The sequence below is a fragment of the Typopeltis vanoorti genome, chromosome 23 (genome assembly GCF_054136105.1).
Source record: "Typopeltis vanoorti isolate ZY-2024b chromosome 23, IOZ_Tvanoo_1.0, whole genome shotgun sequence".
Classification (NCBI taxonomy): domain Eukaryota; kingdom Metazoa; phylum Arthropoda; class Arachnida; order Uropygi; family Thelyphonidae; genus Typopeltis; species Typopeltis vanoorti.
The window spans coordinates 81,281,046-81,307,757 of record NC_143571.1 but is presented as its reverse complement, the minus strand read 5'-3'; the positions used below and the strand labels follow the sequence as shown (position 1 = coordinate 81,307,757).

Sequence of the window (26,712 nt, the reverse complement as noted above, 5' to 3'; positions counted from 1 at the left end):
GCAAGAGACCAAAAGGCATGGCTGCAAGTTTGCTGCTTTTTGCCCATTCAAATTCTGTTTTGGACTCATTGATGATTTTTTTGCATCTATTTCGGGCTTCAGTAGAGGCATTGAAGGAGGATGGAATTCTTAATTTGAGCCAGTCGCTGTATGCCTGGTTTTTCATTAGTACAACCTTGGCACATCTTTTGGAGAACCACGGTTTGGATAGGGGATGGCAGTTCAGTGGGGAATGTATGTTATCATGCCAGTGAGGATCACTTTGGTGATATGTTCGATGTTTGGATTGGAAGACTGTAAACAATAGTCCAACCATGGAATGAAGCATAATAGTCTCAAAGGCTGTCCCATTTGGCACTGTTATAGTGCCAGACTACTCTTGTGCAGGTGTGACTGTGTAAGCGTTGTTGCATGGGGCAGGAGATGAGCACTAGATTGTGGCCCGAATTACCCAGGGGGCTCACTACATTCACTGTATATTTGAAAGGGTCGTTGGCAAGGAAGAGATCTATCTAGGGTATTTGGGTTATCTGGTATTCTGGTCGGCTTGTGAACTACTTGTTCACAGTCATTGGTGATGGCAAATATTTCAGTGTCTCTGCCTGCAGGATCTGTACAATTGGAAGAGGAAAGCCAGTTGGTGTTATGGACATTAAAATCACCTAGGAGGATGATTTCACTATTAGGATAGTGCGACTGGAGGAAATCAACTTTTAAGGAGAGGAAATTAAAGAGCTCAGAATGGTTGGTGGTGTTGGGAGAGCGATAGAGACAGGAGATGAATTTTACTGAGTGGGGGAGGGATATTTTTATCCAAAGAAGGTCCAAGTTGGGCGATTCTAGGTTAGGTACTCTCTGGCAGGGTATGTCAGAGCAGATATAAGCGTGCACACTCACCCTTGGGTCGAAAGGAGTTAAATAGTGAATAGTTTGGATGGTTGAGATGGATGGTGTCGGGGGAAGATGAAATTTGAGTAGCTGGGGTTCAGTTGACTGTAGATGATAGTGAACATTATTAAGGTAGGAGTTGAGACCACGGATGTTGGTGTAGTGGATATGCAAGGGTCTGTAGGGCATGGCTTTGACCACAAGGGTCTTGCACGTTCCCTATGCAGTGCATGCATACTGGTCTCCTTGGTGGCTACTAGTGGCGTCACTTAGTTTTTGCACTAGTTTGGTTGGTTTGCAGTCTATGGCCCAGCTGTTGTCTCCATTTTGGCATTTTTGTTCTAGCTGTCTTCAGAGTTGGCATCATTTGTTCCCTTTGTTCAAAGGTTAAGTCAGGTCGAGCATGTACAAGCGATTTGGGGCAACTTTCCTTTGGCTTGCTATTTATCGCCGTTATTAATTTGGAAGTGTTTGTCAGTGTATCACAGATCACTTTCATGAGACGTGGAAAGTTTGTTCCATCCTTTATTTTGTTTATGGGACCAAAGCGATGACATTTGATGATATTTCTGGGATCGAAGTTGCATTCACCTGCTAGTTTGCTAACTTTTCTTTTAAAGATTTACCGTTTTCCTCCAGAGTTCAGAATACGGATAGTTCAGAATTTGGCCTTGAGCGACGCATGTATCGTTGATGCGATTAAATCACGGAGTTCGTTAGCAGGTATAAATGCACTTGCAATCGGTCATCAAGTATCTCGAGCTTTGTTTCCAACTTTCGGATTTTGGACGAGAAAGTATCGATCATGTTATTAAGGTGTTATTTGAGATTTTCAACTCGTTTGCATAGATTCAGCAGCTGTTTAACAGACGGAAGGCACATCGAACAGAAAAAAGTCTGGTTCAGTTCGATAAAAAGCTTAAGCGCTGATTCATCTATTTTCGTGCAGGAAGTATGTAGCCAATTGCAAAAGAAATCGCACACTATACCTTTTTTCCTTTCGGTTTCGCAACTGCGGCACTTCATATTGTCTTTCGGTTTGTTGGCTATCGGCTGCACTATGCTGACAGGACTAGAAGTAATCTTTTGTTGTTTGCTGCCATTTTTACTTCACATGGTAGGCATATTGGGTGCTTTCACGTGGCTGTTTTTTTGAATGAAAAATAAATGATATGAAGGACTATGGGTGCTTACGAGTTGTGTAGAAGTAGCTGGCTCCTTAGTACCCTCTGTATTCAGTTTACTGGTTATTTTGCACTAAAAAGATACTTGCAATTATGATAAAATTCGGGAGCACTAGTTTAACGAAACTTATTCACAGGCACCGCTTATCGGGAATCCCCTCATCAACATTATTTGGCTGCTGGGCAAATATCAAAAAGTGGTATACGGAGGAGCAGAAAGCTGAAGACTAGTGGTGTGCTGCAAGGTTTTGTCCTAGGACCACCGCTGTTTAATTATTATTATTATTATGTGACACCTCCAGAGAGTCCAACGACTCACCAAGGGAGGGAACCTACTCTACGACTCTATCTCCACCAATCAATCCACCAATGCCATCTACCACTCACCACCACTAGTAAAATTTGCACATGAATGATATAGGAAATAACCTGAAAGGAAATATTCAGTTGTTTGCTGATGTAAAATTAAATAGTGCAATAGTGAACCAAGGCAACATGGAGAGCTAGAAGGATGATTTAAATAAGCTGTCATTATGGGCAAAAGATAATAGGGTCGGTTTAATTTGGAGAAATGTATCATGCATTTTTGGGATAAAAAAGTTGCATTGATGAAACTGTACTCCAGAAAATAGATAAAGCTATTGATTTATGGGTGGTGGTAGACAGAGAGTTTAAGTTTAGAGGAGATATTGCTAAGGTAGCTTATAACATTACTTGGCTAGTTTTTTTATTTTTATTTTTTTTTATTTCTTTATTTTTTTAATCTGATCCACACATGAAAGGCCACAAGACCTATAGCATATTAGTGCCTTGTGTGGGCAAGAGGAATAAAAGAGAGCAGGAGTCTAGTCACATTTTGCTTGAACAGCTGAGGATTGTAATCTTTGGGAAAGTCAGAGTGGGAGAGAGAGAGAGAGCTCCAAAGGACAGAAGTAGATGGAATGAAAGAGGAGGTAGTGAAGTTGGTTCAGCGAGTTTCAAGATGGACTGTAAAAGGGTGTTGGTTAGCAGTGGCTCTTGTTTTAATGATTTTGGAGGAGAGTAGAAGAATAATAGTGGCCAATTCAGCAGAGCACTGTCCATGAAAGTATCTGTAAAAGAGGCACAAGGCAGAAACTGAACGTCTGTGAGAGAGAGGGATTGAAGTGGCTTTGTGAAAGAGGGATCATTATTAGCCAGATTACTCTCTTCTGGATAGAATCACACAATCTAAGAGAGGATTTTAGTGCACCACCCCAAATATGGAGCAATATTCCATGGCTGGGTAGATTTGGGCTTTGTTTGGTGTTAACAGATGTGAGGGTGTGAAGTAGTGTCTTGTGCAAAATAACTTTTTTGCACACCAAGTACAACAAGTGTTTTGGCAGCTGAAGAAGCTATAGTTGAAATATCGTTGTGCTAGGAAAGATCGCAGGTCAGTCTAAGAAGAGAAATCTGATAATGTTTTGACATCTCAGTATTACTGAATGTAAAGGGGAGGGATGTGAGCTCTTTCTTGAGAGAGAGAGAGATCAGACAGAACTGATGGTCACACCAGCATAGTGGTGAACAGTTTACTCCCCTCAGATTTCCTCACCAATGCAGAAGTACCCCAGGGTTCTGTTCTTTCACCCACTCTCTTCCTCTTGTATATAAATGACCTGCTCTCACAGACTTCCAATCTTATCCATAGCTTTCTGATAACAGCACATTCCATTCCCCTTTACATTTGACAAACCTTATAGTACTCAAGTATTAGTGCTCTTACCGAAAAAAAGTTTCGGTAAGAGCACTAATTTTTGAGTACTATAAAAGTGTGTCATCCACTTCACCAACATCCATGGCTTAAAGAGCAACATAAACGATGTGCCCCACACCTACAGACAACTAAACCAGAACTACTATTCCTTTCAGAAACCCAACCTGGCAACCTCAACAGAACACCTTCAACTGCCTAAACTACACAGCTCTTTCTGCCACAAGGATGGCACTTGTGCATTCGTCAGAACCGACATGCCAGACTGCCATACCATGCCTTGAATCCCCACTGTTTGATCTGCTTTGGCTCAAAAGTTTTATTCTACCAAATCAACTTGCCTTTTCATATGCTCTCTCTACCACTCTCTAAACTCCATCAACCACTCTGACCTCTTCAACTTTCTCTCTCTAAAGCATGACTTTCTGCAGTCTAAATACTCCAATACTGAGGTCATCCTTCTTGGAGACTTCAATGTCCACAACTCATATTGGCTCTCCTACTTCAGTTTCAGCAATCCAGCAAGCAGAAATGCTGAGGTGTTCTCCATTAGCAATGCCCTATCTCAGATCATCAATCTTCTTACCAGAATACCAGACAAACCCCTTCAATTTACCAACATACTTGCATCTTCCTAACTTGTTCCCCTTCCAGTATACTATGGTTTTCAGTCCTCCACTTGGAAACTGGGACCACAACTTCATATAAATTTCTTTTGCCGAAGAACAACCTTCACCCACCAGTTCACAGTCTCGTGTGCTTTGGCATTACAAGGGAGCCAACTGGAAGGACCTCTGTGACTTACTTCTATTCCTCCTTTCCCATGGTCTGACTACTGCTTCAGTTCTTCTGATCCAAACACCTGCTCAAACTGAATAACGGAAATCATCCTCACAGGAATGAAGGCTTTCAGCTCTTATTCCACTCCCAATTCTCAGCCACCATCCAAGCCTTGGTTATCCAAAAAGTGTGGCAATGCTGTAAAAGGAAAGAAACCTCTGCTTACCACAACTGGCTCAAGACCAAAACTCCAGCTGCCTTATCAGCCTCTACTGCTGCTCAACAGTTGCAAAAGGATCATCACCAAGTCCTAGACTTTGAAAAGGCCAAATGCTGCAAACTTGCCTCCTATCCTAATGGCAGTCTCCTTCTGGTCCTTTGCCAAAGCCATTGGGTGCAACTTCTGCCCACACAGGTTTCCACCACTCTTGTATCCCAATGGTACTGTAGTCACCTCACATTAAGAGGACCAACCTAACCGTATCTTCTCGGAATTATTCTTAGCTTCCAATTCCTGCATTGATGACCTGGGCAAAGTTCCCTCCACTCCACACAAAGAATGCCTTCCATCATGTCTCTCACAGTCTTCTAAAAAAAAAAAAAAAGAAATCCAAAGAATCCTTAATAACCTGAACACAAACAAGGCATCTGATCCTGATGGTATCCTGCCTAGTGTATTAAAATGTTGTGCTCCAGAACTAACACCTGTCCCTTATCGTCTCTTCAATCTATCCTATTCAACTGGCATCTACCCTAAACATGGAAACAGGTTATTAAGAAAACAAGAATTCAGTTTAGTGCAATTTAATACTTCAACTAATGAAGAGGCTTTTTAATACTGTTATTCAAAAAACAAATTGAATACGTTGCAAAGACTAGTCAAAGCATGTGTCAATCTGGCTCCCACAGCAAGTACTATTTACTTTCTTATTGTTTTTGGGAATTTAATTATTTCTCTTAATAACATTTAGTTTTTCAAAACATCACCTATAGGCAATATTTATATAAGTACATAGACACCTTGGGCCAATGAAATAGTTTTGTGGCTAGTAGATTTTTGTTATAATTCAGGAACCCTGCTTGGTATTCTTATAGGCATGTGAACAATTTGTGCAAGATCGCTGGTGAAGACATGTGACTTAGCACCTTTAGCTAATGGATCAGTATAGTTCAAGGAGTTAATATTAACTCAAGCAGGAGTTAAAAACATCATCAAATTCCTGCCATGTACCCTCAAGGGGTGTACAGGATATGACAATACTACATGAAAAATTTACATCATTACTAACTTCCTATCTACAATTTTCCTCCAAATCAGTCTGTTACTTGTCAAGACTCCAACATTATCAGATCTTATATTTCTATCGTCTAAGGCACTTTGTACCGTATCAATCCACCTATATCTTGGTCTTCCTCTGGGTCGTTTTTCCTGCCAACCTGGCAGAGAACACTTGTTTTGCTAATCTTTCCTCTCCCATTCTATTTAAGTGACCATACCACCTGAGATTAGCTCTGCTAATGCATTCCTGGATGCTGACAATGTCAAGTTCTTTCCTAATATCCTCATTTTTAATATGATATTGCCATTGATGCCATCTGTTCACGCCTCTAATCTTTCTCAGGACTCTCATATATGCGGTCTCTAGTCTTTGGTCAAGTGTTTTACTTCTGACCCAGCTCTCAGATCCATAAGTTAAAACTGGTTTGAACACTGTCTTGTATACAACTAATTTAGTGTTCTAACTAATTTCTCTCTTATTCCATATGAATTTATTCAATTGACTTCCCACCATACCAGCTTTGCTGATTCTGTTGTCTATTTCTATATTTAATTTACCATCTTCAGTAAAAATCGTGCCGAAGTAACTGAAATGTTTTACTTGTTCCACAGGTTCTCCATTCACAACACAGTTGACATTTTCAATGATTCTGCCTATTTTCATTGTCTTTGTCTTTTTATTGCTGAGCTTCATACCATATCTATTACAACAGCTATTCAATTTAGTCAGAGAATCTTGCAGACTTGTAGCAGATTTATTTAGAAGTGTAACATCATCCGCATAAAGCAAAGAGCTGACATTAACATCTCCAATTTTGATATCAAGTTTAATACCACTTTCCTCATTAATGTGATCCATATAGATAATGAATAACAGAGGGGATAATGTGCATCCTTGTCTCACACCAGATTTAACATTAAACCATCTTCCTGTACTTCCTTCAATTCTAACTGCTGACTTACAACTCAAATAAAGACTAAGTATTGCTTGATATAATGCCCCATTGACACCATATAACTGCAGCGTATTGAATAGCTTCTCTCTTGGCACCTTGTCATATGCCTTTTCCAAATCGACAATACAGATCTTTGTTATATTCCCATGCTTTCTCAACTATTTGTCGTAAAGTGAAGATCTGATCCTGACAGCCTCTATTTGGCCTGAATCCAGCTTGTTCTTCGCCAAGCTTTTCTTCCACAATTCTTCTCAACTGTTTCTCAAGTATACTTGCATAGATCTTGCCAGGAACATTCAGTAGGGAAATACTTCTGTAATTCTCACATTCAGTTTTATTTCCCTTTTTATATATGGGTACTATGAGAGCTCTACTCCAATCATCGGGAATTCGTCCCTCAGTCCAGGCTTTCTGAACTATGCAGTGCAGCCACTGTAAGACTTTTATACCACCATATTTCAGCATTTCTGGTTGAATATCATCTACTCCTGCTGCCTTTCCACATTTCAAGCCTTTGATGGCTTTTTCTACTTCAAGTATGGATATGTATTCCTGACTGCATGCCTGGTCAGAGTTGTTTATCACTGTGCTGTCATCACTGCTTGTTTCATTTAGCAGTTTTTCAAAGTAATTACTCAATACTTCAAGGATATCTTTTTCTCCTGTTTTCATGTCACCTTTATCATCTCTAACTCCTTTTACACCACTCTTTCCTCCATTCCTAAGCTTCTTCAACAACCTCCAGAATATTTTGCCACCTTCTTGATATTTATTTTCTATATTCTTGCCAAAGTCCTCCCATGACTTTTGTTTAGCTAGTTTTACACACTGTTTAGCTTTCTTACATTTGTCTCTGTATTCTGTAAGAGTAAAAGCTGACTTATTTGCCAGGAACTTTTGATATGCTTTCTTCTTTTCCTTCACTGCCAATTTAACTTCCTGTGTCCACCAGGGAGTTCTGATTTTTTTATTCTTGCACACAACCTCACCACATGCCTCTCTGGCAGAATCAATCAATGTTTTCTTCAGAGTTTGCCATTGAATCTCCAAGGTTTGATTCATGTTCTCAAACTCTTTCATTTTCTTTTCAATAATCTTTCTGTATTTTAGTCTACAGTTCACATCTGAGAGCTGCTCAACTTTTATTCGCTTTAAAACTTTCTTACATGTTATTCTTTTCAATATGAAATTCAATTTTATCCTGCTCAAGACTAAATAGCGATCACTTCCAATTTCAAATCCTCTGTACACTCTGGTGTCCTGCACCAGGGAGAAAACATCACTATCAACAATAACATAGTCAATGAGACTTTTCTTATTCCTAGCCTCTTCTCTCCATGTGAATTTGTGCACATTTTTATGTTGGAACATGGTGTTAATAATAACCAGTCCATGTCCTGAGCAGAAATCCAACAGATATTTGCCATTATTATTAGCTTTGCTCTTTTCTCCAAATTTTCCCAAAATATTTTTATATGTCTCACAATCGCAGATCCCCAACAAGGACCAACTTTTCCTTTTTCATTGTGTCAGTTGCTTTTTCTAAAGCGTCAAAAAATTCCTCCACTTCTACCTTAGTAGAACCTTCTGTGGGACCATAGGCACAAATAAGTCTCGTTGTCCAGTTCCCCATTCTCATAATGCCCACATTACTCTACTTGAGACTGACTGCCATTCAAGAAGATTAGCCTCATATTTTGTGTTGAATACTATGGCTACTCCTTTTCCTTGATTGTCATTGCCTGAATATAACATTTTGTATTTATTGCTCAGAAAGATCTCACCAGTTTTGGTCTTTTTTGTTTCAGTCACCCCTATTATGTCGATCTGGTACTTATCTAATTCCTCAGCTAGCTCCATTTCTTTGCCATTCAGGCTTCTTACATTGATAGTACCGATCTTTAACTCTGGTGATGTTGAGTTGGGGTTTGTTTTCAGATTTGTTCCAGTTAAAAACATTAAATCTCCAAAAAATATGACTTAGTTATTTAAAAATAAATAAATAAATAAAAGTCAATATTTAGAGAAAGAAAATTGAAAAGTTCAGAATTTTTGTTTCTGAACTTTTGAATTTCTAATCTTCTTTCACTACGCGTTATTCCCGCTTCCTATGCAGGGTTCGTGTGTTACTTAGATGCAACTACTTGTTAGTACCAATCCCAACCGCATTGTTGTCTAGTCTGCCGCTGGGGAGGATATATTTATGGCTGTAGAAGTGTATGTTCACAGGGGCTGTTTGCCGGCTTGTGGGATGAAAAACGCCAGATAAACTCGTGGAAAAAACTCTACTGCCTGCATCCAAGACCGGCTAACTTGGCTATGCCTGAGGAAGATCCTCAAGTTCCTCACGTCTTCGACAAGAATCGAACCTGGGACACTCCTTCCCCAGGCATATGGTTGCTAAGCGCAAAGCCCTTGTGGCTTTGCTCTAGCGTGGTTAGCCACTAGGCTAACTGTGTGGACAAACTTTTGAATTTCTAATATTAATGCCTTATAGGATAATGATAGAAATGAGAGCAGACATATGCAGAAATGCTATCTTTTAGCTGAAAAGAGTAAATGTGAGCATAATTAGGAAAAGCAAGATCAACAGTGATTGAAGAAGCTGAAAGTTCAGTTTGTTGAGAAAGTATGGTTTGGCTAACTGGAGATGGAAATGAAGTTGTATTTGTTTAAGTTAAGGGATATTACATCCCATATCATTTCTTAGCCGAATATAGTAGAAACTATATAAAGTTCGGTGATTCCAAGCGTAAGCAAATACCTAGATACAGCAGCAACTGACCCTTAAGGTAGCGCAAGCTGAGGCAACTCATGTCAAAGGTGGAACAAGCTCTGATCACTATTCTTGATATTTACCCATAATGTGAACTTAGCTCCTAGGAGCTGTATTACTGTTCTACATTATGAGAGAAGGTCACTACCCAGACCGGTTTCAACCTTTATTGAGGTCTCATCAGTGAGTAGGTAGACCTAGTTAATACCAAGTTTGTAGTGAACAGAACTTACAACCCTTCTATGAGTATTGCCGAGAGGTGTCTTTCACATGTATTTGTGATATGGATTGAAGGTTTTATGAGGCTTGCCTCTTTCTGCATGTTTCTCTTTTTCTTTGGCTATTTTTTTTTTTTTTTGCTATTATTTTACTCTTTGTTTGGCTTATCTGTGATAGACATTCAAAGTAATTTGAAATTGATAGAAATGTGAAATATGAACATAACTGCATAAATGCATAGAGATATTCTTTAAATCTTATAGTTAATAAAATTACATTTACATGATAATACATAGCAGGCTTATAGTTTAAGAACACAATATCAATTCAAATAATAACTGTACTTTATGCATAAATAACTCACATGTTCTTATCTGCTTCTGTTCTTCAAAAGGCGGCTTACGGAAAGCCTCATTAAAAAACCAAACAGAATTCACAAACCACAAGAATGGAAGTAAACAAAATCCACCTACAAAGTAAAAATAGACAAAGGAAAATAAGTTTAATATATGCCTTAACATTTGTGGCTATTTGAAAAGTATTTTTTCATTCCTTTCTTTAATTAGAGATTTTCAGATTAAAGCATCCAGATAACATAAATACAATGAGAAATAAATTCACATTTTCTTCCATAAAGAATTAAGCTGTTTAAACATATATTACACATCCTCTATTTCCCAAAGACATTCTTTTGCAACTTCCTGTGTCCCTAATAAACAGTAACAATAGTCTGCCAACATATTGTTTAGTTCCATTTCTCTTAATACATTTTTGTTTTTACATTATTGAGAAAGAAGTGCTTGAATCTATGAGATAAAATTCCTGTTCTGAATTTTTAGCAAAATACTGCAACCAAGATTTTTATACAGTAAAGTAATTTTTAATCAGAATTTTGTAATTAAACACTTTTTATTATTATTATTATTTCCTACAGTTTCCTGATACCATAGGAAATATAGTTGTTGAAAGCTGTTCTTAAGCCTAAGCCATTTGTTAAGTAGTGTCAAAACAGTCATCTTTTATAAGCTTTCTATTTTTTTCAATTAACACACGTGTGATATAAAGTGTGTTAATTAATACATTTATCGTATTTATTTAAGGCCATATATTTCAGCCAGAATATTACGGGCCATCATCAGTGGCGACAATAGTTAATTACAAAGGAGAACGTGAACAACAGATCGATTTGAAAAAGTAAGAGCAGAGTGATATTAAACATAAAACAATGCAACAGTATAACAGAAAATATTTCAATACTGATAATTCATTAGCTATTTAAAAAAAATATTTACATGGGATTAAAATAAGACTTTTTCATATCTTCGATAAAGAGAGGCAAGTCCTAATTTAAGTTCAGTTAGTGGAGTATAGCCTCAGCACTTTCTTTAAATAAGCATTCAAATTTATACTGACATCGATGAAGTAAGCATGTTTCAGACCATAGGATGTTGTGATCTGCATGTATTCCGTGTTCTGTGAAGCCAGATTTTTCAGATTTATTGTTGCTAATGTAAGATTGGTGTTCTTGTATTCTCTTTTCTACAGACCATCCAGTTTGTCCCAAGTAAGAACAAAGATAGTCACATCACAAGGAACTTGAGAGACATCAGGGAGAGCTAGAGAAAACCGTTTTTCTTTTGAAGATCAAAACCATTCTGATAATTTGTTGAAAAACAAAAAAAACTAGCCACTAAATTATATACTTCTTAAGAATTCTAGACATGGGTTCTGAGATGCCAAAATTTCAGGAATTAGAACTCGGCAAACTGTTTCTTTGTTATTTGAGCTAGGATTATAGAAATTAATAAGCTGTAATTACATGGTCCTTTCTGAGAAGCCATTGAAGAGTTTCATATATGAGAGTGGTCTGAAAAGTTCTCGGCCTAACAATGAAAAAATGAATTTATAATTTCTAAATTATTTTATTTTTCAACATAATCTCCCTTAAGACTAATACATTCTTTCCAGCAATGCTCCAGCACCATTATCCCATCCCTGTAGTGGTTCTCAGTAAGATCTGCAAAATACCCTTCTACAGCTGAATCATCTCTTAATTCGAAGAAAAATGCTGACCAGCGAGGAAGAGTTTTAGTTTTGCAAAGAGATAGAAGTTAGAGGGAGCCAAATCTGGGGAATAGGGTGGATGTTCCAACAATTCATAGTGCAGATCCCTTAATTGTCCCATTGCCAAAACACCTTTGTGGGCAGGTGCATTGTCCTGATGAAAAATGATTTTTTTCTTCTGCAAACCAGGTCTTTTCTGACAAAATTTTTCATCTAGTCTGGTTAAAAGATCGGAATAATATTCCCCAGTTATTGTTTTACCCTTTTCAAGATAATTAATAAACAAAATGCCTTTAGCATCCCAAAACACCGATGCCATGACCTCTCCTGCTGATGGAAGCAACTTTGTTTTCCTTGGCGCTGGGCAACCGGCTTCTGTCCACTGTTTTGACTACTGTTTGGATTCTGGTGGGTAATGGTGAATCTACGTCTCATCCATAGTAATAAATCAATGCACAAAATCAGTTTTATTCTTGTTAAAATGCTCCAAGCACTGTTCAGAGATTTTCATGAGAGTGCGTTTTTGATCTGCTATGAGCAAGCAATGCACCAATCTTGCACAAAGCTTTTTCATATGCAATTCTTCATCCAAAATATATCTACACGTTCTTTTGAAATGCCTATAGTCTCAGCAATTTCATGCACTTTGACTTGCTGGTCATCCAATACTATATCGTGCACGTGAATGATTTTTGGTGTTGTTACACTTTTTGGACATCCTTCACGTGAATCATCTTCAAGGCTGGTACGTCCACGTTTAATAACTCGGCAGCCCATTTCTTAATTGTCGAAAACGAAGGAGAAGAGTACCAGTAAACTTTTATGAACTTCGAATGAATTTCTTTTGGCATTAAACCTTCTTTTACAAAGAATTTTATAACTGCATGATACTCAATTTTATCCATTTTAAGGACTACAGACAATACTTTTGCTTCAGACAGCTGTATAAAACAAATTACTTGATAGAATGACTTGCAATTTCACATGGATACTTATGACCGATGTACCAACTTATAGAAAAAAAAATCTTGCTGACAGTCTTGCAATCTATGGTTGAGGCCGAGAACTTTTCAGACCACCCTCGTATATCATTTGATGTTTAAGAGTTCCTACTGTAATAGATGAGGTGTAAAACAAATAGAATGAGCATGTTGCAATAAAGTTTTTATCATTTCAGTCCTGCGATGGTTGGTGAGCTGACTGCTGTTGAATGTAGTGTCCAGTGAAAGTAGGCTTTCAATAAACGAAGTAATTAATTCACCAGATGAACAAAGGAGTAGATATCTAAAAACGACAATTTGTTATCTTCTTCAATTTATATAGTAAATTGAATTCGTGGATGTAGATTATTTATATCCAATAAAAAAGTAGGTAATATGTCTTTATTATGGGACCAGATAGCATATAACAAACTCAAAATGAAGGCTGAGGATGTATGAACGAGAAAATGATCTCTTCTAAATGTTCTAAATAAAGTTAGCAAGTGCAGGGAAAGAGTAGACTTCCTATCATGGGGCCTTCAACTTGAATGTAAAACTTATTCTGGCAAATAAAATATCCAGAGTGCATAACTAAGTCAAATAGTTTCGCTATATACTGTGGAAATGTTTCTGAAAGTAGATGGAGTATATTCTGAAGAGAAATATTTGTGATGAAAGGCTCTATATATCAAAGCTAACCATTATATCAGTGGTTTGTAAAGAAACATTTTTTACTTTATCTAGAAAATCGAAATTTTTGTAAAAACTTTGGCTATTTGGCAAGTATGAGAATCTATGCAGTCAACAATTGGAGGAATAGGAATGTTTTTCTTGTGCATACCTAGAAAAACCTAGGAGTTACTTCTAGGTTTTTCTATGGTATCTTCATCCAGGCTTACAACTTCATCTAGTATAGTTTTCTGAGTTGTCTATTAGTGGAATTGTAATCCAATTCTTGGTACGCTGATTGATCCGATAATAAAATAGTGACTTTTCTTTTATAATTAATTTGAAAGACTTTTGAAAGAATAAGGGTTTCAATTTTGGTTAACAGGCATCTTGAGATGATGATTAACAGAATCCAAAACAACAGTAGCATTCTCCCCTTGTCAGACTTGGTAATAATGAGATGACTTATGTCTTAAGGATTATAATGCTTTCCCACTTCAGCTAAAGTGATGTTTGTAGGTGGAAGCTTGAATTTCAGCAGGATGCATGAAATTTCCAAACAATTTTTATTAGCATCCTCACTAAATAGTGTGAATAGGTTCCATTCAAAGTTGAAGAGGAAATCTGAGTAAGGCATTCTTTTAGGAACAATGGAGAAATCATCTTTTGAAAGAATAAGGGTTTCAATTTTGGTTAACAGCATCCTGAGATGCGTTTTGTTTCATAACAAGGGAATTTAATTTACAACTGAAATATTGGTTATGTTTATTAAATGAATGGTGCAGAGAACGTTTAGACACAGTAAAAACTATACTGGAAAGTTCTGGGTCTACTGTTGAGGTAATAAAATTCCAGAGATCAGAAATAAGACGTATATTAATAGCTAGTTCAGATTTAGCAGATCATAGTTGATTGCAGATGAGTGATAGGCTTGCATTCAAATAGATATTATGAGCACGCGGGCACTTGATTGATTCCTTCAGCTTTGCAGTTTGGAATAATCTTGAAATCTCAGCATTTTTTGAAAAAGACTACCCTTGCTCACAGCTTAACATGTAGCACCGATAATTTTCGATGTTTATCAGTCCTCTTGGTTATTTCTTCCCTGTGAAGGATTATTAATTGCTGTTGAAGAGTATCTTGTGCAATGAGAAGTTTCTTAAATTAACACACACACAAAGATATAAAATTATCAGTGCTACCTCAACTATTACAGCTGGAACTCTTAAACATCAAACGATATATGAAACTCAATGGCTTCTCAGAAAGGACCATGTAATCTATAATCCTAGCTCAAATAACACAGAAACAGTATGCTGAGTTCCAATTTCTTACATTTCTGGCATCTCAGAACCCATTTCCAGAATTCTTAAAAAAATACAACTTAGTGGCTACTTTTCAGAATGGTTTCGATCTTCAAAAGATAAATGGTCTCCTTTAACTCTCCCTGGTGTCTACCAAGTTCCTTGTGAATGTCTTTGTTCTTACTTTGGACAAGTTAGATGCTCTAAACAGAATACAATAGAGCATCTTTTAGATGCTCTAAAAGAATCCAAGAACACCAATCTTACACTAGAAACAATAAATCTGAAAAATCTGGCCTGGCAGAGCACAGAATACATACAGACCACAACATCCTATGGTCCGAAACACGTGTACTTCATTGATGGCAGTATAAATTTGAATGCTTATATAAAGAAAAGCACTGAAGCCTTACTCCACTGTCTTAACTTAAATCAGAAGGACTGCCTCTCTTTATCTAAGATATGGGAAAGTCTTATTTTAATCACATGTAAATATTTTTTAAAATAGCTAATTAATTATCAATGTTGCAATATTTTCGGTTATACCATTGCATTGTTTTATGTATAACATTACACAGCTCTTACTTTTTCAAATTGATCTATTGTTCACATTCTATAATAGCTAATTATCACCACTGATAATGGCCTGTAATATTCTGGCTGAAATATATGGCCTTAAATAAATAGTATTACCTATCCCTTGTGTTTTTTCTTGTTAACTGAAGAAACCACTCATGGCACAAGTATCTCCTAAACAAGCTTTCTATTATATTATTTTACTGAAAGGCAACTTCAATTATCACATTATATATGTCGATTTAGCTTTGAATTAATTCAAATTAGAAGTTATAGCCCTTATAAGGGCTTACAGCAGCACTTGCAAAATGCATTGGAGATGTGCAATTTGTTTAAATAAACTCTAATAAACAGCCCCCCCCAGTCCTGCTATGCTGCTTCACCGTGGTAGGGGGGTGACCCTGGGCGGGATGGGTGAAGCATGTCGGGAGTATCATTACTCCTCGTAGGGCTTCCCAAGGCGTGAAGGCCATCCCACTATGCCCAGCTAAATGCTAGCAGGTGAAGACAGAAGAGGAGATTGGCACCATCTGTCTTAATTTATTGCTCATTAGACATTCATGGCAAAGGACTTAACACAGCACACCATGCCGGCTCGGACGTCGCCCGGTTCAACAAGGTCCACGTCGCCATTTGATAGCAGCCCCAGGGGTGGCAATGAGAAGTTAGTGACTGGAGCTAGCATCACCACTATCACTAACAAAAATAATGGAAAAAATCTGGATCCAGATTCAGACTCCGCAACCATTTAATGACCAGAACTTGGAATATTAGGACTCTACTGCAATCAGGTCAACTCAAATTACTACAGCATGAACTAAAAAGATATGAATGGACTGTTATGGGACTTTGTGAAATTCGATGGCCCAAAACAGGAAAGCTGACGGATGAAAGACATTTGCTTCTTTACTCTGGATGTGACTGCAGTGGAAAAGAAGGTGTCCGGTTTTTGATACACAAATCATCACAAAATTCTGTCATGGAATTCAATCCTATTAATAGCAGAATTGCTCTAGTCCGCCTAAGAGGAAAACCACTCAATATCACCATCATACAGGTCTAATCCCCAACCACAGGCCACGAGGACTCTGAAGTAGAGGACTTTTATGGCCAACTTAATGCAACAATCACTGGAGCGAATAGAAAAGACCTTTTGATTGTACAGGGCGATTGGAATGCCAAAATTGGAACAGACATCGGCAAGGATTATCTCCCATTTGTCAGACCGTATGGTTATGGGGAAACAAATGAAAGAGGTTTTGAATTGATCAATTTTGCCTCACAAAATGAACTCACCATTACTAACACTCTATTTCCCCATAAACCTTTCAGAAGATGGACTTCCCCTGATGGTAAAACAAAATTGACAACCAAATTGACTTTATCCTTATAAGCACAAGATTTAAAAACTCCATCAACCTCAAAAGAACCAGATCATTTCCTGGAGCCGACATTGGCAGCAACCACAACATGGTCATCACAACTGTGAATATGAAAATGAGGGAAAGATTACCTACAAAATCAACTTGTAAAAGATATAATATAGAAAAATTAAAAGATCCCCAAATAAATATACTATATAAATACAAATTAAAACAAATTTTTGACACAAGCTTCAAGAAATAAATAGTATCGAATCTAAAACCAAATACTTCTCACAAAAGATAACTGAGGCAGCTGAAGAAATCTTGGATACAAAAGGAAAATAAATAAACCATGGATAACCAAAAATATTTTGGACCTATGCGACAAAAGAAGATATTTGAAATCTCATATTAATAGCAGTGATAATAGAGAACAGTATAAAAATATTACTAAGATTATTAAAAAAGAAATCAAACATGCTAGAAACTTATGGATATTGGATGAATGCGAAAATATAGAAGAGGACTTAAATAAAAATAATTCTAAAAGTGCTTTTCAAATTATCAATAAGTTAATCAAACCTTTTACAACTAATTGGAGCATAGAAGATGAAGACGGGACTCCTATCACAGATAACCCAAAAAATAGTTGATAGATGGAAATGTTACGCAACCAAGCTTTTTCAAAAGGCCCGTCAACCGACTGATGATATTTTGGACGGAATTTTGCCAGAAGGTTTGGAGGAAGGAGATTACCCGATATTAAAAGAAGAGGTCATTGCAGCAGTTAACTCCTCAAAAATAGGAAAATCACCGGGAATTGATGGTGTCACTGATACACAAAGGAGGTGACACTATCACAGACACCTTGCTAAATTTATTCCAGGACGTATGGAATACAGAGACTTGGCCTTCTGATTGGTGAACTTCTGTCCTTGTACCTATTCCTAAACAGGGAAACAGCAATAAATGTGGCAACTATAGAACAATAAGCCTTATTAGTCATCCAAGCAAAATCCTGTTAAAAATACTACTGTCAAGAATTGAAAAGAAAATAGAAAGCAGACTATCAGATCAACAAGCAGGTTTCCAGAAGTACAATCGACCATATCTTTACAATACACACACTAGGCGAAAAATACATAGAACATAACAAAATAATCTGTCACAACTTTTTAGACCTTCAAAAAGCTTTTGATTCAATATGGCACGAGGCATTATGGAAGATTCTAGAACATTATGGTATTGACAACAAAAGCATTAGGATTATTAAATCTCTTTATTCTTCATCTGATATGAGAATTGAAATTAAAAATTACAGCAGTGAATCATTCCAGGCAGAATGGGAGTGGTAAGACAGGGATGCATCTTGTCCCCTCTTCTTTTTAATTGTTTTCTGGATTATGTCATAGATGAAGCTCTTTATGAATATGACACTGGAATAGCAGTTGGCAGACTAAGAATAAATAACTTATGTTTTGCAGACGATATCGATCTTCTGGCAGAAAGTGAAGAAGAATTACAAGAGATAACCAGCTGTGTTTTCGGAACATTAAAAAAATATGGATTATACATATTATACAAAAAACAAAAACAATGATAACCTCAAAATCAGACATTAAATTCTTAAAGATACAAATTGGCAATAAACAAATTGAGAATGTAAACAAGTTCACTTATCTAGGAAGCACATTGAGTCAAGATGGTTGTTCAAAAACCAACATTAAATACCGAATTGCTAAGGCAACTGTGGTCCTACAAAAGTTAAAACCATTGTGGGGAGATAACAGAATAGCAATCACAACCAGACTAAGACTAACTGACACCTTGGTGAATTCTGTCCTCTTGTATGGTTGTGAGGCCTGGACTTTATTGAAAGAAGATGAGAGGAGACTCCTGTCTTTTGAAATGAAAACTTACAGAAGACTTTTGAGAATCCCCTATACCGCTCACGAAACCAATGAAAATGTCTGAAAACTGATCGATTCAATAGATGGGAGAAAAAGGGAAAATATTCTGACAGTCATCAGAAGAAGACAGATGAAATGGTTCGGACATGCAGAGAGGGCTAATGGCATTCCAAAGCAAGCACTAGAAGGAATCGTTCCGGGACCAAGGGTTAGGGGACGACCTCGATTAAGATGGACTGATAACATCAAAAAATGGACAAATTCCTCCCTTTCTCAATAGACATCACGAACAAGAGAATGAGATGACTGGAAGAGGCTAACCAAGACTATCACCTACCAGCCATGAATGACCCAACAGTCTTCTCCATTTAGGACTACAGGAGAAGAAAAAGAATAAACAACAACATACCTTTCCCAGAGTGACTGCAAATATTTTCCAGCCAATGTACAAAAAAAAACATAAATAATAAACTTTTTTGGCTTGTATAATATATATACAATGAGTTACATGATATCCAACCGTCGAGTTATGGGGATAGGGTAGGTGAAGAGCAACATTCCCTCTAATTTTATTTATTTTGTAATATACAAAGCAGCAGCATTTTTTAAAAGAAAATTTGAGCTGCTGTGCAGCTTAGAAGGAACATTGATGAAGAGATTTAGGAAAGTGGATTTGACGTTCAGATAAAAGCTTGATGTTATAAGCAGAAAACTTATAAACATGCATATAATAATTCAATTTAGGTCAGCTCATGCAACTTGCTATACATATATATAAAACTGCTAATGCATTTTATTCCCTTATAGGGAATCCTAACATTATATATTTGTCTCAGATGGGTTCTATGGTTGATTTTCTTCAGTTTACAGGAAAAAATATCCGAGTTTCCAGAAGAAAAAACCCCGCTTGCCCGTGCCAGAGATCAGCCAACGCGGGAATCAGTCAAAGAAAGGCTTAGAAAATGTTCCTCTAGTTGGCGACTAGAACTGAACCTGTCTTTCTTTGGGCAGTCAAGTGTCGTAGAGTGTAAACACCAGTTCTTAATAATACCATTATTATTTTGATTTTATGTTGAATATTATTATTACGTGGCACCTCCAAGGAGTCCAACGACTCATCGAGGGAGGGCAACTCTACAACTCTCCATTTCTACCACTTCTTCTGCCCACCACCACTAGTATATTTTGTCTGTAAATTGAGTGTTCTCAAGACACCTTTGTCTGTATCCGTGATGAAAAACTTGAGTTTCTGGGAGGAAAAAACTATGTTACTTCTGTATGAGATTGGCTAACTCACCTTTAAATGAAAAAAACATATAACGATTCCTTATGTTACGATGAGAAGCGAACTTCGGTCTTTTCCAATCAAATGGCACAACATACTTTGTTGTTCTTCCAATTGCACTATGGAGGTGGATGATAAAATGTAAATAAAAAGAAAAGTTACTGGTTCAATAAATTTGATAAAGCAGCATATATATAAGATTGTTTTCAGTTTATACAGTTTTTAAGAGAAAAAAGGAAAAAAAGTGGAATTTACTGAAAGTCACATTCATTATCTTTGCTGTATTTTCACAATACATTAAATTACCTTTAAATGTAATTTAAAGGTAATTTAAGTGTTTGAATGTCATATTATGGCAGAGAAAATTTGCTATAATATGTATGTATAAGATGATTCATTCATCTTATGAGTGTATCATCACATATGTATTGATGAGAGCATACAGCATGTAAAACATTTAGTATGGGATTTTATGTTCAAAAAATCCAAGGAAACCTTGCTACTTTTTAGAGACTACTTGCAGTTAAAAAATAAATAAATAAATAAAGTGAATGATAACATCTCACCTTTTTTAGAGAATTCTTAATTTTCTAAGAAACAAATAAATTTATCATAAACTTTGTGTGTGTGTATATATATGTAAATATATTTATGTAAATATAATTATATATATATATATAAATGAAGGTTGGTAAGAATTAAAACCTCAATCCTCAGTTTAACATTCACATTCAATACTATAAACAAAATGGGACAGCAAGTGTTACAACGAAAAAAAAAATCTGCTAATGATTTTATTCCCTTATAGGAAATAGAAAAGGCTGCTTTAGCCCCATCTAACTTTTGAAGACTGAATGGGCAGTTCAATCTCCATCAGTAGCCAATCAGAGGTAACTGGCATAATTTTATCACTAATTTTAAGTGGCATCCAGTGAAGAGATGGCAAACCAGTGCACAGCAGTTTCAAAACTGCAACGCTATATGTTATTGTCTGAAATAATTGGTTCTGTGGTTGATTTTCTTGTTGCAATGATTATCTTTTTTTTCTTACGGTATTTCATGTTACAATTATAAATTCATATTTGATTATGCATTAATATACAAACTTAAACTTACACAAAAAATATTTTAAAAATTTAATAGTTTTTAAATCACTTAGCATATTGCAAAGTAACATTACTTTAATGACAATACCATGAAAACACATTACTGAAATTGTTCAAATCACTTTATTCACAAAATTTCTACCAAAAAAAAATTTAAAACTGACTTCCATGAAATTAATTTGAATGAGCCCATCCAATGCAGAAAATTCAAGCTGACTTCCAGCTTGATTTGAAAGTGTATAGCCTTGCATGAACATGTTATAAAGAGATGCCCAATTTAAATAAACATGGCTGCAATAAACTGCCCAAACTTCGTGAGATTTTGATAACAGGACTACCCACTCTGAAATATGCTACTTTGAAAAATGGATTATCTAGCCCACCCATGTTACTGCAGATCTGCAACCTTTCAGATGTGGAACAAACAAACACACACACAAATAAACTTAAATTTAACAGCCACAAAAATTTACTCATCAAAGGTATTAGTCTACTTTATATAAATTAAAATGTTATAGGCAATTTAAAAAAAAAACAACTAAATGTTACATTGATAAAACAAAGTAAGACTTATTTTTTTAATTCTCACTAAAGATTATATATATTAGACAAATACGCTTTCCTTTAATTTGGGATTAAAATGTATACCACAATACAGGTCATCAACATGGATTGGGTTTTCTCCTGGTTATTGTTCATAATAAAGGATGAATTTATATAAATTATTTCTAAACAATAATTCAATAGGAAAGAAATAATAAAATTCACAAAAATACAGCAGGTAGAACTGCATGTGAAGCCAGATCGCTGGAGTTCCAATCTATCCAGACATCTCTTATACTTCTCCTTGAGTTCATTAACAGACAAAGCACTCACAAATAATTATAATAAATACTATAAAAAAAAATCGATGTTTTTATAACCAAGTTGTAGTGCTAAAATTTAGTTTGAAACATTGTCAAATATTTGTGTTGGAGTGAAAACGTTTTTAATCACTTCATGCTTTTAATAAGTAAGATGGAGTATAATACCAGGCAATGAAAGTATTGCTACATTAATGGTGCTTAGCACAACAGACTTGGCCTTTTTTTTCCGAAGATTATGTATGCCACATACCTGAAACACTGCCTACATTAGTTCACTCCTAGATGGTTTCATCCGGTCTGATGGTTTAATGCCTGTTGGCTAGAGAATAAAAATTCACGACTAAAACATACACACTGAACATTGGACAAACTATATCATGCTCAATTTGCCATGGGTTGGAACACAACAAATGACTTCATGTTTCACGATGGCATATCAGGTAAGAATGAAACAAATTGTTGTGTGCTCGCTATATATATTTAAGTGGATCAGTTGCTAGTGAAAAATTCATCACCAAATTAATATGATGGGTATGAAGAGAGTAACCATAATGGGAAACTTTAATTATCTGAACATTGATTGGGTAGCCGAGAAATCACGAGAAGAATGAAAAAGCACATGATGGAAGGAACTTGTGGTCAAAGAGTGTAAGATCTGATCATAGTGTCTGAAGGGGGTTTCAGTTAAAGACGTAACTATTCTCCTCCCGGTTGCGGAGGAGAATAATTATGGAATAGTTATCACAAAAGTGGCTAAGTTTATGAATGTTCCATTCAGCAAACGTTACATGCTGAACTACAAAGCCAACTTCACATTCAGACTAAAGTACAACTGTAACATTTGTAAAAACAACCATCGACAAATCCAAATCAGACTGAAAAGGCCAAGTTGCAGTAAATGTTCCTCGAGCTCAAATAGCAGTTGAGCTATATGGTCCCTTGCTACGAATACTGGGCATAACTTCTGCTCTCCAATGCTTCAATTTCTCCAGATAATACCATGTTAACATCACTCAAAGATGAGGCACTAGTTACCTCCACTATACCACAAACAGCTCACTGTATCAGAAAAACCTTTGCTAACTTGACCAATAAGTCATTTTATGGTCTGCCTTCAGCCTGGGCCCACTTACTGGAGACATGGAATGGCTTGAAAAAAGTTAAAAATTTGGTATCTAAAGCAGGGTTTCTGGATTACATAAAAAAAAAATAAAAATACAATAATAATAAGTCCTTAGTCTGCCCATGGGTTCAATGTACTATAGATTTACCTTTTGTGCGTGGAAATCACAAACAAAAATAAGATAGCATCCTTCCCAACTGTGCTGAAATTTGCACTTCTGAATTAACACCTATCATATATCAACCATTTAAGTTATCAACTCATCTAGTATCTATCCAACACCATGGAAGCAAGACTACATTGAGTACATTCCTAAACAGGGAAACAAAAGTCCACCATCAATCCCACTCTCCTAACCTCAATCCTGTCAAAAAAAAAAAAAAAAAACAATGGTAGTTATCAATAGGCAGTGGAGGAGATTTCCTACCACACAAGAAATCCCCTCCACTGCCTATTAGTAGTAAAACTGTTACCATCCCATATATTCAAAGCACATCTGAAAAGATATCTAGAGCTCAATAAATATCAACTACGTACCATATTAAACCTTATGTCAAATTGGCAACGCTTATCCGTTCATCTGAATACAAACTCTCTTCTTTATCACATCCAAGAGTTTATGAAGTGCCCTGTTCTTGTGACTGGACTTACTAAGGACAAACAGGAAGAACTGTTGACATCCACCTTGGTGAACATAAAAAATACATCTGCCACTATCATTATGACAAGTCAAGTATAGCAGACCATTTCACACAGGATCAAATGGAAGAAAACAAAGGTGCTACACAGAAATCATAAGTCAGAGAGAGAGAGATTGTTTTTGGAATCAACAGAAGCTTTAAAACATACTCCAAACCTCAACAAGTATGGCCGTATTTTTGGTAAATTTATACCAAAAATCTGGGAAACAGTCATTTTAAGATCTAATTGATATTTGTTTAGTCTCTTTTCCCAACACAGATGCCTAATAAGGACTTTAGTTCCTTGTGTTATCCGTTACAATTTTTTTAAACTAGTCCCACTGTTATAACCAAATTGTTGTTTCGCGTACTGTGACAAACTGTTTCTGTGCTCTGAATATGCTGGATATAATATGAGCAAAATATCAATAAATAAGTTAATAAATATTATTTTCTTATCATTCTGTGTTGTCATCAATACTGTGAAAATAAATAACATGTACTGTGAACACAAGCCTTTCCACATGTTTAATACATGACTCCTCACTCAAAGATTCCCTATAATCCTTTCTTTTAGGCTTACACGGTGATCCGAATACATTTTGGAAAATTATGGAGACAACTATCGTGTTTGAGCAAAACTTTAGTTTAATATAAACCAAAATCCACATTCGAAGTTTCGACCTTCATATCAAGGTCATCTTCTGGAGCATATATACTATATACAGAGAAACAATTTGCACTACAATCTACGTGGTTTGTTAAACTTACTGACCAACTGTTACAACAATTATTCGCCTGACCTGTGGTGGAAAAAAAAAAAACTTACTACATCAACGGCGAAATATGGCTGCCAATCATACGAATCCAACCAATCAGGAGATCTCCTCTCCTCCAACAAACAAGGGAGACAAGGAGCGACCAACCACCTGCAAGCAAGAACCATGTGATCAACTTATCAAGCCACACCTTAAATAGCGGTCAACTTGTGTTACTTGGTAAAGGCCTTAACTACACAACAGCACCTAAAAGTCAATAAATTGGATTATTTACCACATAGAAAGAAGCATTAGGTCCCTACCCAACAATATAGCCAAAAAATACGATTAGAAACCAGAATGTTCTGAACAATAAGAAAACCATACATACCAATCTTACAAAAATGGAACTAGCAGCAATCAAGTCATTGAAAGCCAATCAAGACGTAATTATAATGAAAACCGATAAAGGCAATGCCACTGTTGTCCTTGACAGGTCAACATACATCCAGCAGATGAATCAACTAGTCTCCGATAACAGCACCTATCAGCTGGTAAACTATAACCCAACAAACAGGATAAAGAATAAAACAGAGAAATTACTTAAGTTCATCACTTCATGGCCATCAGACACGGTTAAAAAACTTATACCCCATTACGCCCACTCTCCCAGAATATATGGTGTCCCGAAAGTACACAAACAAAATGTGCCGCTTCGACCTATTGTGGAAGGAATAGATAGCCCTAATTACCACTTAGCCAAGAAATTAGCATCAACACTCACGGAGTTGGTAGGTCATTCCCCCTCCTACATAAAGAACACACAACACTTTATAAACAAAATTTAAAACATAATGCTCGAAAAAGATGACTTATTAGTCAGTTTCGACATTTCTGCCCTTTTCACAAATGTCCTAATCAATGACACAATTCTTCTCCTATGGAACAAATTTCCGCCCGACAATACAGCCCTCTTTGTCCACGCACTACGTTCCGGTTACTTTATGTGGCAAAATAAATTTTACCTACAAAAAGAAGGTATAGCCATGGGCTCACCACTATTCCCCCCCCCCCCAATTGCTAACTTCTATATGGAAACTTTTGAGCAAAGTGCTCGATTCCCCCACTCTAAAACCTACAATGTGGCTTAGATACGCTCACGATGCGTTCGTTATCTGGCCACATGGGCGACAAATGCTAAACACATTCCTTAGCCACCTGAACAAACAACATGAACGTATACAATTTACTATCGAAATTGAAAATCAGAACTCACTCCCATTCCTGGATCCACTGGTCACAAGTCTTCCTTCAGACAGTTTATCACGGTCTACCGCAAACTGACACACCCTGGCCAATACATACATGTTAATTCATACCACCACCCATCACAAAAATATGGAGTCATTAACATCCATAAAAACAGAGCTATAACAATTTGCACTAACCAGCAAGTTCTGAAACAGATACTAAAAATCATCAGCAACACATTTTTAAATAATGGCTATAACAAAAATACTGTTAGATCTGAAATAGGCAACTTTAAATTTTACATCACATCACCATTCCAGAATCTAACAATTAAAAAAATATATATATATGCATACTTATCTTTTAGCGCAGTGTAAATATGTTTTTTTTGTAACAACATCTTGTATGATAAACTGTGAATTTTGTGAATTTAAATTAACGTATCTATATGTCTAGCATGAATGTAAGTCAGCAAAAGGGGCAAATAAGAGAGAAAATCATTAGTGAAATATTGTAAATGAAAGAATGCGTATTATTCAGCAACATAGGGCAAAGATCGCCCTAATACTATAAGAGCAGCGTAAGCACCTGCAGGCATCACATCTAAGACGGCATCATGACGCATACGTTTCTGGAAACAAGAAGTCCCGTATGTTGATCGGTGAAGTCACCCAGCCAGAGACCAATGGGCGAGACGATAAGAGAAATTCAAACTCGGAAAGGTGGCGCTCTAGGAGAGCGAATAAAACCCGCGATACGGAAGTAAATCACCCCCGTTTTTTTCTTGTTCCTGGATTTCTCTTCGTGTGTGCTCCAAGACTTCTTCGCAAATCAGCTCTCATTTTTGAGGGCTGGCTTACAATAGGATCCGGCATGGCACCGCAGTAGATTTCAGCAAGATCAACCGTAGGCCGCGATGAGAAGACCATCACCATAAAACCTTAGCGGAGAGATAGCAC

The 26,712-nt window shown here is 36.6% G+C and overlaps 1 protein-coding gene across 1 annotated transcript in view; it reads right to left on the bottom strand.

The window, feature by feature from the left end:
- The window catches only part of pen-2 (presenilin enhancer, gamma-secretase subunit), an 88,355-nt gene that overhangs the window by 25,426 nt on the left and 36,217 nt on the right, over positions 1 to 26,712 (bottom strand). The window contains exon 2 of the mRNA XM_090412979.1: positions 10,182 to 10,286. Coding sequence (XP_090269105.1) covers positions 10,182 to 10,286 — 105 coding nt within the window. The remainder of the gene's footprint in view (positions 1 to 10,181; positions 10,287 to 26,712) is intronic.